This window comes from Zosterops lateralis (genome assembly GCF_965231275.1).
Source record: "Zosterops lateralis genome assembly, chromosome: Z".
In the NCBI taxonomy this organism is placed as follows: domain Eukaryota; kingdom Metazoa; phylum Chordata; class Aves; order Passeriformes; family Zosteropidae; genus Zosterops; species Zosterops lateralis.
In genome coordinates this window covers 50,390,056-50,410,326 of record NC_139800.1, presented here as the reverse complement: position 1 = coordinate 50,410,326, position 20,271 = coordinate 50,390,056, and the positions used below count along the sequence as shown (strand labels likewise).

Here is a 20,271-nt window from a genome sequence, read left to right as displayed (position 1 = left end):
GCACACACCCCTAACCCTAATACCAGCTTGGCTACAAGGAGATTGTGGGAGGGTGCTGGAAGCCTTGCTGAAGTCAGCCTGTTACATCTCAGTCTCCACATTTTCAAATCCAGTAATTTTACCACAAAATATAATGAGCTGGATGAAGCATTATTCACTTTGTCAGTCTGTGCTGGTAGCTCCCAATCACCTTCCCCTCCCTCATGTGGCAAGACACAAGGTCTAAGAGGACACATGTCATGATTTTGACACCTGAGTAAAACTGGTCAAGCTTCATTTCTTTAGACAGTTTTTTGGCTCTTTTCCAGTTGTCAAAGGCCTCCTCCATCTACGTGACAATAAAGATAGAAGTATTTAAGAGAAAGAAACAATTACCAGTTACCATTCTGTGTTAAGTAATGTCTCTTTTCCTCTAATCTTTTGCTTTTAAAAGCTGTCCAATGCTAATCAAGCAATGCTAATCAAACAATGTAGGGCACTTCTATTATTTTATTTAGAACTGAAGTCAGACATACTTGATGGCAGGAATGCATCCTTTACTTCATACTTCTGAACTTTTAATTAAAAGTGTTCTGTGTTTGAAACTTTTGGATATGCATATGAACAGGATGGCTTTGAGAAGTGAGATAATGACTTCCTAGAACTGAAATATCATGTGAACAACAAATAAAACATACTGCCCTGGAGCTTCCTTGGTGTCTTGCCCAAGTAGGAAGTGTAACAGGAGTTCTATACCAGGACACAGGTAAGCAAGACAACCATGTTCTACTCTTGTGCAAAAGCCTACTTGGCACACTAATGAGTATGGCTTGTGCCTCCCCGTTGCTAAAGAGGAGATTAGCAAGCACTGCTAAAGTGCTTGCTTAGCAGGCTCTGATTAGACAATATAGGGGAGCACCATGCTTGTTTATCCTTATGTTCTGGATCACATTGTTTTGCACTCACAGGTCTCAGAACAGGAAGAGAAAGCTTTCTAACATCTTTAGCCAGTACAGAACTGAGTGCAGAAGTCCTGGTACTCTGTATTGGTGTAACAAACTGCTGGCTTGGAGATAAAAACATTGCCAAAATGCCTATTCTGCTCTAGAATAAAACTGACATTACAACATACTGGTATACAGAAAATATCCTCTGTGGTCCTAACAAGTAAGACATTCCAGTGGCTATCTTTCTATTCCACATTTTTAGGTGTACAAAGACCAGGAACAATGTGCTACTAAAAACACACGAAAACACTACTTCCTTTCCAAATCCAGCTGGAAGAAATAAATTTCTATTTTCTTTTAAATATAAGGAAATAAAATCCTGAAGAAAGGTACTCACTGACTATTAGATAAAACATTTCTAAGCTCTCGCCTACGGGATTTAAGCTTTTAAAATTCGTAATTGAGTACATCAGAGGCATAGCAAGTCCCACTGGTCTCAGCTTGAAATGAGTAAGTCCTTAACAGAAATGAAGGAACTAAATAACATGTGACTTTCATCAGTGACAGCAACATCCAAGCATAACTTAATTTATCAAGTAGAAAGGAAAGTTTCTTCTTTAACTCAAACCATAAAAGATAAGGGTGCTTTTAGATAGAGCAGAAATACTTTGAAAAAAAATCAGCAATAATTAAAGTCCAAAAATTGTGCATTAATTTTATTACTTTTTTTCCTGAGCTAGATTTACAACACAACATGCAGATGCATTTAACAATGTCATTCATTATACATTCTGCACTTGTGACAGCTGTGCAACAAAAGTAGCAATTGAATTTCCAGTTTTTAGTAACTTCAAAAAGTAACAGAAACTTGAGTAAACAAAAGCTTCACTGTTAGTAGTGTCAGTGCTGAGTTTCCAATGCTTATCAATCTGAAAGGATTAATTTCAGCAGCAGATTTAAAACTCTTATATTTTGACAACTCTTCTACATTAGAAGTTTTGGCAGTGTTTATTACATTTCTTCTTTCATTATTTAGAGATGAGAGATGAGAGTAACAACCTAAGCACATTCAGGCTCTAATGTCACGACTAAAAACACAGAAGGGAACAGTAGTGCTACAATGACAAACAAAATCTCAGCACAAGTAAGTTATGTAATTCTGACAAGTTCCTTTGATGAATCACCAAGCTTACTGCAAGAGAAATACATTCATGTACAGCAAGAAGATTACTGCACAAAATCTCAGTTCTTTTGCAACCAGGTAACACTGATGATGCAAACTCACAAAAATGGTCTGCAAATGGGGATCAATTTCACATCTTTTAGAGGCTCTAAATATTTGACTGAGAATCTTTGTCTTTCAGGAAATGAAAGGGAATTTTGAGCATCTAAATAAAGGACAGTATTTCTTTTAAAATCTGAGTATTAGACGTTTCAGGAAAAGTTGTAAATCTAACTTCTAACATGCAGTTCTGGGTTAATGGTTGGACTCTATGATCTTGAATGTTTTTTCCATTCTACATGATTCTATGAGCTTCATTGAAACTGACAGTGCAACTACCAGTAGCAGTTACAGTTTACGCACAGAAAGACTGACAACTGCTGTGGAATGACATGAGTCTTCTGCTTTGTGTTTTCAAAGACCTCAGTTACCTGATCACTGACCACTCCACTGCAGGACAGCGCAGAAATATATGGAAAGAGTATCCTCATTGGCACTTACATGTACAAAGCTGCTTGAGTAATGACCTAATTCCCATGTGCAATGCACTGCTATTTAAACTGCAAATAATCAACTCTATTATATCCCTAATTATATCCCTTAGGTCTATTATATCCCTAATTAAAACAGGCAATAAAATTAACATGACATGGTCAGAATTATCACTGCACTCAGAATAAGCACTTTGTAGTATATTAAAAATTCCAAATATGTTTAAATGCTCTGAAGAAAGGAGACAGTAGTGTTAAAAGAGGCAGATGAGTAAAAGTCATATTTAAGATTTGCACCACATACATAAGAACAACAGTTTAAAAAAACCTGAAACTCTTGGAAGGTGCCTTTTCTGCAACCTCCATGGTTAGAGAGGACATATGTACTGTTTTCTGTGGAAACACTGAAAATTCTGACACAGCAGAACAGGGAAAATTTGACACACACCTGGAAGTCTCTGAGAAATAAAAATTAAAATGCTTCCCTTTTATCATTCACCACATATCCACATTTATCCACTAAGACAATATGGCCAAGGAACCTCTGGCCATAATTAATACACAGAAGAGATCAATTAAAAAAATACACAGAAGAGACCAATTAATTACAATCATGCTTATCTAGCTAAGCTGAAATTCCCTCTAACAAGGCCCCTACTGCTTGAGACACATCTCAATGTCACTGTGCTCCTGATGCTTCACACTCAGTTGTCAATGCTTTTATCACTGGTGGGGGGTCACACTGACAGTTTCGTGCTCTGCAGGACTGCAATATCAGATGCAGGGAAGACTTTAAAATGTCATTAGCATGTCACGTTCTTGTACACTAGTGTAGAAAGGCCTCCCAAAGATAAAGGAGTGCAGACCCGGTTTAATCTTCTCAGCCAAAGCCATTATTATGTTAAGATCGCCCTCTGCTGTCAAGTCAAGATCTATCTTTAAGCTACGAAGAGACTTGAAAGGTTTTTTGCCTTTTTGCCTGCAAGGAAATAAAAATATCTGCTTTAAAAATGAACAAAATAAGATTCTCTAAAGCTGCTTTCCATTATCAGTTCACTTACGTGTCATCCTCTATGTACTTTATTAAAGTTAAGGCTTTTCTGTGAAGGACTAGCAGAAACTGTGCAAGGAAAGTACTCCTTAGAGACAAGCCAGGCTTCAGGTGAAAGATCTGTTAAAAATTAAGAATATTAGGTAGACATGGAAATTCAAGAATCATTTCAAGAATCTAGAAAATAAAGAAGCATTGCATACACACATAACATATCCTTAATTATAGCAAAGCAGGCAAATACAGCAGATTTGTACACAGTCAGCATGCTTTCTATGTTTTTTATCTGCTCAGATACAATAAAAGCTGTATTACAATTCCGTTTGGATAATTATCTAAAATTATTCCCAATCACACTGTTTTTTCAATACTTTAATTGTAGACACTGTTGCAAAGCAATAGAAAATGGCCATTGTTTTTCACATTTAAGCAGGAACTTCAGTTTTATATCAATATTTTTCTTTCTCTTATGTACAGAAGAATAACAGCAGTATATGGAGAAAAGCTACCAAACCATTAAATTATGTATTTGTGTTAAATTATCTGTTACAAGGAGTCAAAGTATTAACCTGTGTTTCTTCTTTTTTCCAAAAAAAGCAACAATTACCTGATCCAGGAAGGCTTTTACTAATGTATCTCTGTGCACGATATCTTGAAAGACATTTCTATAGAAAAGAAAACAAATGTGTGAGTTAATGCCAATAAGGGATATTAACCTTACAGGAGGTGAGCACAGCAGTAGCATTACAGTTGATAGTCTGGTTGAAATTAAAAATGAATTTAAACTTGTAGTGAATTAAAATTCTGGTATTTTTAAAGATAACACAGAATTTTAAAGCACTCAGAAGAAATTAACTAAATCCAGAAAAGCCACTGGACTCTGTCACACACATTTAGCTCTATTATATCCCTAATTAAAACAGGCAATAAAATTAACATGACATGGTCAGAATTATCACTGAAAATTAATTTCAATAATATTTGATGTAGCCAAACTACAGAAGCACCAGGTAAATCTGCCAAAACAAGCGTAATTAACAGAACTGAAGACTTTTTTTGCTTTTAAGAAGCTCCATATACTTTGTTAGCAAGTAGGCTCTGTAGTCTACGTTCTTATCCCAAATCAAGTAACTCTGTGAGATGTGAGAAGGATACGTACAAATCAGGTGTGAAACTCTCATCAGTATGGATAACATGATCTTGAGACATTTCTTCATCTGAATTAGCTCTCCAAAATGCTGTCAGTTCAGATCTCATGTATCGTCGTTGGTTATAGATGTGTTCATGACAAGGGGGCATCTGCTTCACTGTATTGACATCCACATCTATATGTGTAGTAGGGTATGGGGCATACATTACTTGACGGAAGGGCAACACAAAGCTTCCTGTTGCATCCTGTTTTAGTGAAAAAATTCCTCTATTTTAGTTAAAAATGCAAAGCTGTACTAGGACAAAACAATACTTAAACATCATGCCTACATTTTATAACCCATTTGTTTCTATGTAATTTGTTTGGGATAGCTGGTGGTTGTATTGCAGTAATAAGTCCTTAATACTGGATGATTTCCTCAACAAAAAGGTGAAAACAGGTACTGAGGTGACCTGTGTATTACAGGTCACTGTAATTACTGGTTTGTGAGCCTATTAGCATTAGAGTATTATAGTCACCTGGTAAGTTCAGACTGGTTACTACAACAAGAAGCATTATTTTTCTATTAATCTTCACTCATTGCTACAGACTGTTTGAAATACTTGGAAACTCCAGGCCTGATGCGACTGTTCTTTCTTGGTTTGGTTAAAACACAAAAACTTTATTGCCTTCTGGAAATTTAGCTCCAAGCAGACAAAAGTGTATTATTATTGTACCTCAAAGTACAGGAACAATCCTCAACAATCCTCAAGAAACAGATGCGTAACAGAAAAGACTGGCTTGGAATTTTAACATGAAGATAATTACAAGAAAAGTTACAGTGCCAGAAAAAATTATATCAAGGGAAGATTACACTTTTTTTTGAATGTGAATGTGTGTATGTGTGTGCATATCAAATACAAAAACATACACTGAAGAATATTCTTAAACTACTGAAGAACAGAACTTTTCTAAGCACACTTACTTTGAGTAAGCCTTGAACAAAAAGTCCCGACTCATATTTGAAAGAGGACTCACTTCTACAGAGTCTGGAACACTTCCGCTCAGACGGTGTGAGAAACAAGCACAATGTTCTCACAATCTGCATTAAAAACAACAGTTTTGAAAAACATGAAAATGAAATGAAGTATGTCTGACTAGACTGTATTAGGCATTTCAAATTATGAACAAAATAGTTCACCACACTTATTGGAAAAGCCAAAACTTTATAAAACGCCATAGAATAGTGACATGCTTACTTTTATTTATTTTTTAATTACTGGTGCTGTAAGCCATCCTACTCCAATTTCTTGTCAAATGATGAATAAATCCAACATGTTTTTGCAATCAAGTTTGTTTTTCACTCAATTACATAGAACAAATCACTTAGGTCTTCTACATCTTTCTTTTAATATACATGAGTTACTGTGATTACTTTCCTAGCCTTTTAGGCCTCTTGTTTTATTAATTTCATATTGAAATAGCAGTTATTGTCTCAAATCAGGCATAGTCAATTTTGTAAGTAAGCATCCATGCTTATTTCCTCAGTAATTTCCTTAAACTCTCTACTATAATGAACGCAGGTACTTCACGCCTCTTCAAACTTCTGGGTTGAAATAGCTACCAGTAATCACTGCAAATACAACATATATTCCATTCTGCCTATCTTTCAGTTTTAAGCTGTGGTGTCCTATCTGTGTCTGTAAGATATTTGAAAAGGCTCTGTCCTTGCACAATGCATTTCTGCAGTATTTAAAACAATTTCTGACTGATGCTTTTTGTCACACCATGCCATAAGTGTTTTTTTTACTTTGAGGCAAGCTGAAATATGTTATTAAGAAAGCAGTTACTTCAAAAGAGTTGTACTGTGACTCAAGGAACATGCTGCTGATAAGAACATGTGTAGAATTAATTTCTAAAATTTACCCTGGATGTATCTTGAGGCTCAAGTTCTTTTTCCTATACTCTTTAGTTTATCTATGTATTATTTTACATATTCATAACCACTCAGACATTAAATTCTTTTTATTAACTATTTAATGATCTGTAAGTTTTTTATAACTACTTAACCTTCTAACATTTCCTCTTGTATTATATATAGCATACATGTGTACATATATAACATTTCTCTTAAGCATATAACATTTTCAAAACCTTAATTGCGTATAAATCTTAAATCCCTGAAACAATACATATTAACTATGGTTAGCTGTGATTTCAGCTAAGATATGAGAATTTTCTTTTCTCTGGTTTACTTGCTGCTTGTGGACATCTGCATTTACTGTTGATCAGAAGTCCTTTATCACTGCTGCTAACACGCATGAAACAATGCATTCCCTCTGCCCCAGTTTTTGTGAAGCATAACAAATTGTTTATTTCATAACATAAGTTTACTAAAAGTACCTTTAAATTTTTTATAAAAAACTTTTATATTTCATTAAGGCAAGAAGCCCTCTATACTATAAAATACATAATATATAGTATGTATAGTTCATAAGCAATATATAATATATTCAGCAGGCTCACTGTTCATCATTTTTTTTCTTTCACATTGAAGAAATAGACAAAGGTTCCACAAAACACAAGCAGCCCATGACACAGAAGTATGTTTACTGCCCAGTCCAGGAGAAATTATGGAGAACGTTATTGTTTAAGAGCATACAGACAATATCCAATAACATGAGTATTGTCTGTATACCCACCACTACCAGTGATCCCAAGGGCTCAGTTCTGGGCTTGGTCCTGTTTACTGATGATCTGGATGGGGGATTGAGTGTACCCTCAGTCTGTTTGCAGATGACACCAAGCTAGCCAGGAGTGTTCTGCTCAAGGATAGGAAGGCCCTGCAGGGAGACCTGGACAGACTTGATCAATGGGCCAAGGACAAACTGCACAAGCTGCAAAAAGGCCAAGTGCTGGGTTCCACCCTTGAGTTACAAAATTCCCACCCAGCACGACAGGCTGGGGGCAAGTGGCTTGAGAGCTGTTCAGGAAAAAGGGACCTGGAGGTGCTGGTTGACAGCCAGCTTTAAATGAGCCAGCAGTGTGCCTAGATAGCCAAGAAGGCCAATGGCACCCTGTCATGTATCAGCAATTCTGTGGCCAGCAGGACCAGGGCAGTGATTGCCCCCCTGTACTTGGTTCTTGTGAGGCCACAGCTCAAATCTGGTCTTTACTTCTGGTCCTCTTGCTCCAAAAAGGACACTGAAGTGCTGGAATGTGTCCAGAGAAGGGCAATAAAGCTCATGAAAGGATTAGAAAACATGTCTTAAGAGAAATGGCTATTTAAGACTTGAGAAGGCTCAGGTGACCTCATCACTCTCCACAACTCCCTGAAAGGAGGGTATAGTAAGGTGAGGACTCATCTCTCCTGCTGTGCCTGCAGTGAGAGGACAAGAAGAAATGATCTTAAACTGAGACAGGAGAGATTCAGATTAATTATTATAAAAAAAAATTTGCTGTTAGCTGTCAGGCACTGGAATAGGCTGCCCAGGGAGATGGTGAAGTCCCCATACCCGGAGAGGTTTAAGAGGCGTCTGGATCTGTGGCTGGGCGATGTGGTTGAATGGTTTAGGAGTTAGAGCGGCAGCGCCAGCTGGATGGTTGGACTGGATGACCTTAAAGGTCTCTTCCAGCTTTGATCATTCTGTGATTCTATGACACAGCTGAAATGGGCAAACCAGTACCGTCTCTTTAATTTGTGTATTTTATTTAAAAAACTAATTTTAAAAGTTCAGACTCATTTACTACTTATTTATGTCCTGTATCAGTTAAAGACACTGATTTTCTTATAGTTGTCAGAATATAACTGAAAGGCATTTTTCTGGCAGAATTACCTTCTGCTAGACCAGTCAGCTGAAGATGGCCAGACAACAGTATTCCTTCTTTCTTCAGCCTCAAGCATGTTTACAGACTAACTCTGTTCCAAGTAATGCTCCTAATAATCAGCACTGAAGTTCAGTTTATTAGAAACTGTTACCTTATTAACTTTTTCTGCACTGCTTCCTACAACTACAGAACAACCACAGGTCTGCAGGTGTGAACTAATGGCACTGCAAATAAAAACAGACATAGGTTAATACATTCAATCAGATTTTTCACATGAAACAATCATCATCTTCACAAGAAGAATAAAGTGCTTCAAGTATAAATACAGCCTACATGCCCATAACCATAGGACTTTACACAGCAGTGTAGGTTACTGTTGAAATCCAGAAGTTCAACAGTTTTTTCAGGAAGCACATCTGATGGTGTATAAATAGATGTACCAAGCACTACATATAAGAATGCAGTCATGCAGGAGATACAATGAAAGATGACAGAACATCAATTAAAACCTATTAAATACACTATCCCATAGGAAGATACCAAGTTGCTCTCAAGTTCAACTATTTCCACTTAAAAATCAAAAACAGGGGAAAAAGAGAAATACATAACTCAACAATAAGCATGCTATGTACTTAATTAATGACTCTTAGTTAGAGTTTATGCACGACCCTGGCTTTTTGCCATTTCAAAAAATGCAAGACTTTGATTTAGAGTAGTATAAAATTAAATGCAGGTATCAAAGAAAAATATGTATTTGATAGAAATTCTATTGTCAAACAAATGATTCTGTGACAACAGAGATGCAGCTATTAGCCTAGAACTATTGTTCTAAAATAGTAGAAACTTTTATAACATTTTATTGACAAAAATCTCAAAAAGCCAAATACATGTAATTTTTCCCCCTCCTATAAAGAAATCTATTCCAATCCATGTTCACATGCACATGCAGACAGATACATTTAGAGGCATACAAGTTAAAATCATTTTACTACAGCACAAATCAAAACTAAATTTCGTACTTGAGGAGAAAGCCTTCATGGCAACTATCCCCAATGTCATCATCATTTAGCACTGTGTCACTTATCTGAAATGCAAGTAAATAAAAGCAAAAGTTAGACAAGAATCCAATCACCTTCTAATTAGTTGATTTTCACTTTGATAGATGGGAACTGTTTGGAAACTATTTAAGTTGTAAGACTTCCCCAAAAAGTATAATTTTAAAAACACCTGACTTCAGATAAAGCATTTTGAAAATGAGAAAGTAACTTGATTATCAAGTCTTCACCAGTCACAAGTCAGGGTCCTCTTAGTGGTTGTGTTTTTTTGTGTGGGGTTTTTTTTTTTTCTGTAAAAAATGTCCAGAATACTTTAAATTAATCCACGTTGTATCAATTATACTTCTTCCATGAGAACACTATTAATGCTCTGAAACAGGTATCAACATCAAATCCTTTAATCTGCCCATTCATTTTGGTTTGCATCAAACTGCCTTTCCACTCATACAATCACCTTATACAGTCAATTTTGCTAAGTGATGACCGTAAAAAATACAATTATGATATTTTTTGAAATCAATACTATTTCATTCCTTACACCACTTAGGAGAACTTGATGTGAAGCAACAGAAGCATGTAAAAATTTAGGAAAATGGGCATTTTCTCTGGCAAAGCGAGTACCAAAGTAAAGTTCAAAAGCTATGTTTTATCCAGAGGGAGAAAGTCACTTTTAAAAAATTCAGAATACAAATAAAACAAGAACTTACATCTATTTCTTCTGGAACACTGTGTGATTTCATAGATGAAAGGAGCTCCATTACAGGAATGACTTCTCCTGTCAGCATTGGAATGATGCTTTGACCCTGCACAATAAATAAGATGCTTGAAGTAAAAGCACATTGGGTAGCATTAGAAGTTATTACTAACATGAACTTGCAGTATTACATTCAAACCATCCTAACTTCCTATTGCTTGGAAGGGTAGTATGAACAAAAATTGATGCACAGACTTCTTAGGCTTTGTTCATCAATAATTATGAACTGGAAACATCTATTTGGCTTCTTAACATCATACCTAAAATGTATTTCTGGGTCTTAGGCTAATTTTCAGCATTAGTTTTGATTGGCCTAGACAACAAGAATTTGATGTTGTTTGCAACCCAAGACAGATATGAGATAATTTGATCATACTGTGTTATGTGCAATCACTGTTAAGCATTTTACATTCAAATCTGATGTTTTAACAATGACTGGACACCAAAACCAGGCATATTACTTATTAACATGCAAAAATCCTTTTCTGACTTATTTATCACAAGAAAATGAAGCCACAATCTCACATTTAAAGTTTCAGAAACCAAATTCTTTTCATAGTCTCATCCATTAAGTTTCCAAGCACGTTTCAACATGACAGACTCCATATGTCTCTGTAATTCTAAAAGGTGACCTAACCTAATGGAAAAACCACCTTGACAGGAGGGTGGCTTCACTCTATGGAAGCTGCTACCTATACAGAGCTTCAAGTTCAAGTTAACAAGTTTCATTTTCTGAAAGGTAATATTCTTCACAAATTTCTACTTTATCCCTAAAATGAAGAAATACATTTTTCTTTAATTTGATCACAGCTTCCATCATCCTATCTTCAGGAACTCTGCCTACTGTGCATGTCACATTAATTAGCCAGACCAGTGCATCCTCCTGGATCCCAAAAATAAGCAACACCAACTTGAACAATCATCTGATGCATTCAAATGGTTTTACAATGGTATGCCATTATGTATCCACCAGATAGCCCTTACCTGATCCTCCACTCTTTCTGTGCCTTCCAAGACAATCTTCTGGAAATGTTCTTGCCTCTCCTGAGCAAGAGAACCAGTTAAATATAAATGCTCTGGCATTTGTTCATGTATGTATGCACACAACAGTCACGCAGTACAGTTTCTTCCCTGTGGAGTCACGCTTTTTGGATTGAAATGTTGATGTTCAAGTCGTTTTTCTTTTAGAGTTGACTTGAGGAGAAAGTGATGTCATGCAACAAAGATCAACACTCCCTACTCTGCACTCCACTGCAGATCTCCCACGTTTGGGCAGGAAAGGAAGGGTTTGATGACAATGTCAAAACATTTTCTTTATTACAGATCAAGCAAATGCCACATTATCAGATTATGGTGAAGAAGTCCACTTTATGTACGGATTTTTATTTTCAAATGGATAGAGTGTAGATTGAGGATTTCAGATGCAACGAGAAAAAAATAAAATCTTCAGAATGAGAAAAACAATTTGACTGGGGAGGGTAGGAAACGAAAGACTTTTTTTCCCCCACTTCTTGAGGCACTTACGAGTCCTCAAAACATTGTTTTATAACCAAGTACAGGAGACATGAAACCTCAAAGTACACAAAACACAATGTACAAGAGGCTGAATGAAGCTCTGAAAACAAACTCATCAGCAGCTGAATAGCGAACTGCATTTAAAATGAACTTACAATGGAATAAAGATATTATTCACAAAGACAATTTAGCGTTCATCACTAGAGCATCAACACCAGTCACAAAAACAAAAAATAGCAGATGCTGGGAGAACAAATGATAATTTTTGCTAGATGTTGACAGATTATTGCATTTTATTGGTTACTCATTAGTTTCCTGTGACTGACCTACTTGGAGCTAATCAACTTCAAGTGTGAAAAGAGTTTGCAAGAGGTTTTTTTGAGCAGATGAGTAGGTAATAAGCTAGAGTAGTTTGCCCTTAAACAGGAATAAAACTTTTCTAACCATTTAAAAGAAGCATCAGTGAAAAACAACACTGGAACAAGGCAGATTCCTTCAGAGCACCTCCACCCTTCAGTCAGAGAAGGAAGACATCCTTGACAATCATTTTAAAAGACCCTTCAATCTTCTTGAAGATAAGGCTAAACAAATGGTGTAAAAGTATTATTTTTTTTCAGAAATATAACTGTTCAAAATTATTAGACAAACATACAGCGCATAAATTGGAGTAGGTGAAAGGGGTTTCTAATCCCATATTGATGACTTGCTCAGAGTTGCTTGTCTTTCTTTGCCTGTCTGAACACTGTTCCATGTTTCTCCTCATTTTTGAGTTCAGAAGGCTTCTTACCTCAAGTCTATGGAAATCTTGTCTGGCACTACACTTCGCAGAACTAATGAGAGCTAATATTCACAACTATTCGAATGTCCAGAACAGATACATCTTTCAGACAGGATTTGATAATTTTTTCAATTTGCTGCATGTAACCACAGCTGCTAAACTGCCTCAAAATGCAAACTACAGAATGAAGCAGTTTTAATTTATCATTGTTATCACTATTCTACAACTCATGCCTAAATTTTAATCTACATTTTCCAAGCAGTTTTCTCTTTTCTAAATAAGAGAAAGACCTGCAGATACCATGCAGGGATCCACGCTCTCCTTCAAAAACCAAAAAAAAGATAATAAATATGTGTTTCAGAATTCAGAATCTATCACTGTCTCAGCTAATTCAACTGACCTACCTGCTCAAAGAAAAAAACTTTTTGTGATTTTCGATGCTGCTTGAAGGTTACTTCTACTATGGAAACATACTGGTATGGAGCAATATCTAAAAACTGTATAATAGCTAAAAATCATGGATAATTCTTACTTGAGCACTCACATTAGAAGTCAGTACAGAGGACACTAAATGAAAGAAGCAATGTAATCAGGAACAAGAGACACATTCACTTACATGAAAACCACTAACGTCTAGAAGGGTTTTAAAAACTGGATAAGGAATTAAATATTTATGTTTCTACTATATTGAGAAAGAACTTTATGTACTCTCTTTCCTCTAAAAAGTAAACCTCAGAAAGTATGAAAAGCCAGTGTTTCAGAAAGCATTACCAGCCGTCATCAGGCAATATAGCAAAGAGGCAAAACCAGCACAAAAATAATATTGGCTTCTTACTTCTGTAATTAGTTCAGATAAGAGCACTCAAAGAGTAAGTTTAAAGCATGTTGATGACAGAAGAATAGAGAATATAACAGAATAGAGAAGATAACAGATATATATGCATCACCATATACTTTACAGCTAATGTGCACTCTACTGTTTTAAGAAAGCTTGGATCCAAGATGACAAAAAAAATTATTTTTACCATTAGACTGTTACTTAGTTTCAAGAAAAATATGTAAAACATTTCACTTAATACGGAAATATCCATGATTTACGCAAAGGTCAGAGTTCCAATGCTTAAGAAACAATTTTACCCTGCTTTCCTTTTTGAGTTCCAGGAGTAGAAATATTTGGACTAAAGCAGATGTACTTTTGTAGATCTCCCTTTTGTTCTACACAGTTTTAAGTCCCGACAAACTGTCCATTAACACCCTCTTTTAAAAAAATAAACCTGTAACAGCAATGAGAAGATTAATTGCATCAATTTCCTTTTCTGGACCTCAACAAGGAAAACAATGACTTCAAACACAGTAAATTTACAATTATACCTACTTTAAATACACAAATTAATACAATTAAAAGCAACAATTTATATGAAATTCCAAGTGATGAAAAACTGTACAGGAGACCTCCTTCAACTACACAGTCTTGTAGAGGCTATATAATATCACCAGGATAATCCCGTGGCTAAAAATCCCAGCCTTGAATTTGCTGACATAATAATTTGACAACCTTTAACCTTCAAAACTGTACAGAGATGAGCCTTTTCTGAGTTTGTGCCTCTGGAGTGCACGTAACAGGTGTCACAGCATCTCAATTTTTACTTCTGCACAAGACAATCTTACAATTGTTTTAAGTAATGAACAATAAACTTACCTTATGCATCCATATCCTTCCTTTCCTTATAATATGTGTTAACCTATCCACGCACACTCTGTGAAGGGGCAGGTAGAAACCAAGTTCACTTTGTGGAAGTATAATTGACAGTCCATATGTGCTTCTGTCTCCGTTCCAGTTTCCATCAAAGATTAATGACACAATGATTACTCTTTTTTCAGCCAAAACGAAGAACTTCACATCTATTGCACCACTTTCTGCATTCCGAAGTATTTCTCCATTCAGTGTGTGGTTAGCAAGAAAAATGATTTCACCATCACTGAGAAGTACCTGTTCTGTCTTTGGAGCCCAGATATGCCGCACTCGGGGGCCAAGAATATTGTCCCAGTAAGCAAAAGTGGCAGCTAATAATGGTGACTCGCCATTCAAAGAGATCTCTGTCTTAGCAACTGCAGGAGACGGTGGTGGACAAAGAGCTGACATGCCTGTTTCCTCCCTCTTGTCTAACTGAAATGCTTACATTACCTAAAAGAAAAAAGGTTTTTGTAGGGAAAAAAGTTAGAGCAGCCCTCATAATTACCTCATCTTCTTTTTACATGGGCAGGTAGTGACAGGACTTGTTTTAAACAAAGACAGGAAATATTTAGATTACATGTTAGGAAAAAAATTCTTTACTGCAACAGTGGTGATGCACAGGGAACAAACTGCCCAGAGAAGTGGATACCTAATCCCCTGGAAATGCTCAAGGCTGGCTGGATGGAGCACTAACTTGCTTTAGTGGGATGGCATGCCTGCCCAGAGCAGGGGGCGTTAGAACTACATCATCTTTAAGGTCTCTTCCACCCTTCCAACCAAAGCCTTTCCACAATTCTTTCCAAATGACACTTTCAAGAGGCAGCTTGACTTCTTCGCCTGAGATTTTATTGTAGACTTCCTTTAGGAAGGAAGTTAGTGTACATATATATATATATATATATATATATATATATATGTATGTTTCATATTATGAAGTGGAATGCTTTACAATCATTAGTCAGACCTCAAATGCTCTTTGCTCATTACAGAAGTATGACAAACCTGCACAACATACAGCTTGTGTATGAAAACTGACACAACAAATATATCCTTTACATCACACGCAGGATGGGTGTTATGATACCAGACAAGTATCATAACAGCACTTTATAGAATGTATTGATGGATAACTTCTTATCTTGTGTGGACACAATTCCTGAACATTTTCCCTAGTAGTTTCCACCAACTCTACAGATTCCCCATTCTGATGAGGCTGCAGAAGGTAACAGGAAGATCCATCTCCCCTAAAAGTTATGCTAGAATCACAGAAAGATAAGAAATATAAGAAATAAAAAGGGTTTGCAAATAAATTGAACCGAGGACAGAAAACTGTAACAGCCAGAACCCATTCATATTGAGGAAAACATCTCATGAGGAGTTGGCAACCTTCCTCTCCTTTCTGCCTGCAGCACTCCACACGACAGCAGCAGGAAATCCCACCCGGGACCACAGAAGAGGGAACACACACGTCACTACCGCAGCTCTAACTTTCCAGAGCTCTGTATCTGAACTTCTTTTTCCTTTTTTGTTTATTACCTCACAGCAGAAGCGTAAAACCTCTTTCGCTCCGGCTCCTTCTCAAGAGGCAGCCGGTGCCCCGCCCGAGCGGCAACCGGGAAGCCAAAATCATCTGACCTGGCCATCTGACACCGTGACTTCACGATTTTCAGGGAAGACACGACGCAGCCACTCCACTGACCCACTGCACCCACGGGCTGACCAGAGGCTCGCTTGCACCACCTCGCCCCTCTAGAGGCGAGGCCGCTGCCACCTCGGGGGCTGCGTCACCTCCGCTCTCCCGGCCCGGATCAGGCCCGTGCGGAACCGTCCGGGTCTGGTCTGAACCTCTCGGGGAGGCAGCTGCGGGAGCGCCCCGCTCCTTTCCCCCAAAGCAAAGGGGCCGCTAACACCGCCCCCGACCCGAACACACAGCGGCCTCCCCGACCCCACGCCCGCCTCACCTCGGCTCCGGCCGCCGCCCCGCGCCTGCGCCGCCCCGCCCCTGCCGCGCGCCGCGGGCTCCGCAGGCGCCGCACCGCCCGGGGGAGGAGCCGGGCCGGGGTCACCGCCCTGGGGGAGCCGTGCCGGGCGGAGGAGACGGGCCGGAGTCACCGCCCAGCGCCGAGCCGGCCCAGTGTATTCCTGGCAAGGGTAGTGAGTGGCGTCTGGCGGCTCACAGTGGAAGAAACAGGCACAACTCAATGTAGTTTGTGGAGGAAGCCAAAAGACGAAACTGTATTGTGTCGGGAGCATCCGGCACAATTTATGGAAGGGCTTTTAGGCCTAAAAGTGTAAGTTGGTAATGATGGAACGGAGTTGGCATCCAAACGTAGTGCATGCCGAATGGGGATGGTGAGTGAGGTTGGTTTGGTGTTGCAGGTGCGCGGGGAGTACCTATAGTCCTCTTACTTAATTAGCAGTCCTGTCCGGGGGCCTATGGGAGAGCCAAGAGAAACTCGTCATTAGGAAGACAAGGAGGAATGGGTACAGAGTGACAGAGGGGAAATTTGGATTAGATATTGGGAAGAAATGCTTTGCTGTGAGGGTGACGAGACACAGGAAGGAGTTGCCCAGAGAAACTGGACGCCCCATCGCTGGCCACGTTTAAAGCCGGACTGCATTAAGGCCTTGAGCAACACAGTGAGAGGTGTCCCTGCCCATGGTGGGGGATTGGAATGGGATGATCTCTAAGGTCCCTGCCAATCCCTTAACATTCTATGATTCTGTGATTGAAATCCCCACGTGTCATGGCGTTGGAGTCCAACTCCACCTGCCTTGGCCAGCCCTGGCACCAACGACAAGTGAGGCACATTCCAGTCTGCAGGCACACCTTCCCGATCCTGTGGCTTCTTTGTCCCGCACCAGCGTGAACACGGTGAGGAATAAAGAGAGGACTCTGTGAGGAGTCAACCACTGTAGTTTATTGCCACTCCACATGGAGCAACTTCACCTCTAGGCAGCCCGGCTCACAGAGCACAGATCACCCTGGTGCAACAGCTTAAGTACGGGCGGGGAGACAGGGAAGGGTAGAACAAAGGACCAATCAGGTAAAGGCAGGAGTGGCTCTGCATATGAAAGACAAACAGGGGAACCAATCAAGGAGGGGAAGGAGGGAACAACCAGGATCCTGCCCAATCACTTGACGACCTCACTGGAACTTTTTAGACCCAGGGTAAGACCTCGAAATGACAGACAGGACCTGGAGGTTACATAACACAATGATTGATGGATAACTAACCGAGGTAAACCACAGGGGACAAACTCGGGGGGGTACAAAGAATGAACCATTATAACTTACATAGAATAGTATAAGAACAAAGAATGAACGCATACATTAAACTGGCAAAACTAAAACCATGCCACTACACCCACAGTCATATATTAGAGGCATTTATTTTTTTACAGCCTAGAAAATCAGAATATCTTGAAGTACCTGTTGTTGTATCCTGAAGTACCTTGAGGACTTGTGTTTTTGGCAACTTGAACAGGCCCATTCAGGAAGTCTTAATAGGACACAAAAGACCTCAAGTGAGATTTTATTTTTTTAATTTGTACCCCCCCAAATTTAATCACTAAAAATCACTCTCCTTAAAATTCACAGAATCATTAGGCTTGGAAGGGACCTCTGGAGATGATCCTATCCAACCTCCCTGCCAAGGCAGAGTTATCTAGAGCAGGTTACACAGTAACATGTCCTGGTGGGTCTTAATGCCACCAGAGACACTCCATGACCTCCCTCCCTGGGGAGCCTGTAAAAATTGCTTTAGTGATAGACAACTGAGCAGCATCACATTGAAAAATGTAGTCTTCAGCCAGCTAAAATTTGCCTTTTAGATTACTTTAATTAATGATTGTTAAAACAAGTGCTGAAGTTTATGTCTATGTGTTGGATTGTAATTTTAATTTCTGAGAAGCAAAGCTCAAATAAATTTTTTTTTTAAAAAGTGTAACCATTACAGAAAAGCCTGGAGGAAAAATAGGACGAAACTAGTTTGAAAAGTTACTGCTATTTAATTTGTTTCATACAAAAATTGGTCATCAAACTGGAATTTCACTACTCCCCTCTTGTCTAAATGACAATCTATGCAGTTCATAAGAGAAGGTCTTGTGTCTTTAGTATAAATTGATTATCATTCAATTTTAGGCACCAAACTGTACAGTAGAAAAAATGCAGTTGGTATTAAATCAGTAATGATATTGAATAAGGGGACTTCAGAAATGGAAGATGTAAGATTTGTTATAATTTTGTTATTGGATTGTCATGTAGCCTTGCTGTATAAGTATTTCCATTATAAACTGCCATGAGAATTCTACATTTAAAGTCAAATCATCATGTTCTACCCAAAGAATTCATAATCATGAATTACGAGCCCTTTATTTTTTCTCAAAGTTACAGATGAGTCTCTGTAAGTGCTGTGGTTATAGTGTTGGCAGCGTGAAATCTCTGTCTGTCATAGCAATATGATTGTTGTCTTTCTCTTTTCTTTCACTGTTGAATACTTTCTTCTCACAGAGAAGAGAGTAACAGTCTCATTGCATATAACCTGAAGAGACTTAACAATATTTCTGCAGGTGCCTTTTTTGAACATATCAGATAAATGATGGGCTGCAGTGTAAACAGTTATTTTTCCCCTGACAGAGAATACATCTGGCTATGAAACCTAATGCTGGACATCTGCACAGAAACTAGAGTATGCAACACAGTGAAGATGAAAATGAGCTCAGGCACTGAGTCAAGTGAAAACACATCACAATTTTATTTGTGTTTTTAGTATGGCAACCTGAATCATCATGACTTCATGCTTTAGAGTAAGGGTGTATATGGACAAGAAGGGAAAGAAATAAAATGTAGTGGAATTCAGTTGCTCAGCCTGGTGGAGTAAGGGCAGGGAAATATATGGTGTTACCTAGCTACCCTGCTTCAGTGAAACTATGCATGCACTCAGACAGTGTAGACTTGCATCACTTCATAAAACTGATGTTGAAGAAAGCTAATTTCACTGTAATGAAACTCTTTTTCAGCCAGAGCAGATTGCCACAAAATTAATGTCAGAGGTAAAAGAGAGCAAATGGGAAGGGTTGGTTGAGGTTTTGAGAAACAGGAGCACTTAGTGGTAGTACAGGTGTCAGTGCTGAGATTACACTTTATGTACACATAAGCAACATGAAAGCAGATTTTGAGAAAACAAAACTTGCACTCCCCTATCACCAGCTATTCATTCTTGTGAGAAGTGAATGATGAACCTTTCCTCAGTATTTCTGGTTGATGGTTTAAGGCTGTTTCACATCCATGTTAGAACCAGTGAAGCGTGCTACACTGTCACTGCATGTTCATTGAGTCTCTTGTTACTAGTTTTAACTTGTTCTTAGAAACACTGGCTTTAGTAAGTACTAGGGCCCGTGCAAATTTGAGCTTGACCTGTGAATATAAATTGATTGCACAGAACTTCTGGTATTGATTCTAGCTGCCCCTCACCAGCTGTTTGTATCTGAGTGGTGCTATCCCAAAGTGCGGTCATTATGTTAGTACTTCTCTGATCACAGAATGGGTCAGATTGGAAGGGACCACATCGTGTCATCTGGTTCAACCTCCCTGCTCGAACAGGGTTGTCCCAAAGCATATGGCGGAGGATTGTGTCCAGATGGTTCCTGAATATCTCCAGTGAGAGAGAATCCACAACCTCTGGGTAACCTGTTCCAGTGTGATCACTAAATGCACAGGCATGACAGTGTAGGGACACATTAGTTACAGAAAGCAGCTTGAAATTCTACAGCTACTCAGTTAAA

The 20,271-nt window shown here is 38.4% G+C and overlaps 1 protein-coding gene across 1 annotated transcript; it reads right to left on the bottom strand.

The window, feature by feature from the left end:
• Positions 1-1,628: 1,628 nt before the first annotated feature.
• Positions 1,629-16,487, bottom strand: C9orf72 (C9orf72-SMCR8 complex subunit). Its single transcript, XM_083883961.1, has 11 exons — positions 16,446-16,487; positions 14,449-14,934; positions 11,441-11,500; positions 10,410-10,505; positions 9,667-9,731; positions 8,799-8,871; positions 5,805-5,921; positions 4,850-5,085; positions 4,298-4,355; positions 3,701-3,810; positions 1,629-3,618 (listed from the first exon to the last, which is right to left on the bottom strand). The coding sequence occupies exons 2-11, from the start codon at positions 14,890-14,892 to the stop codon at positions 3,432-3,434; spliced, it is 1,446 nt and encodes a 481-aa protein (XP_083740087.1). The 5' UTR covers positions 14,893-14,934; positions 16,446-16,487; the 3' UTR covers positions 1,629-3,431.
• Positions 16,488-20,271: the final 3,784 nt, after the last annotated feature.

What these genes read in the sequence shown, in the direction of transcription:
- C9orf72 (XM_083883961.1), bottom strand. Translation starts at nt 14,892, where the DNA reads ATGTCAGCTCTTTGTCCACCACCGTCTCCTGCAGTTGCTAAGACAGAG. An exon ending in GAGAGTTTCACACCTGATTT is followed by an intron (nt 4,356 to 4,849) that starts GTACGTATCCTT and finishes TCTTTTCTATAG; the next exon opens with AAATGTCTTTCAAGATATCG. An exon ending in AAGTACATAGAGGATGACAC is followed by an intron (nt 3,619 to 3,700) that starts GTAAGTGAACTG and finishes ATTTCCTTGCAG; the next exon opens with GCAAAAAGGCAAAAAACCTT.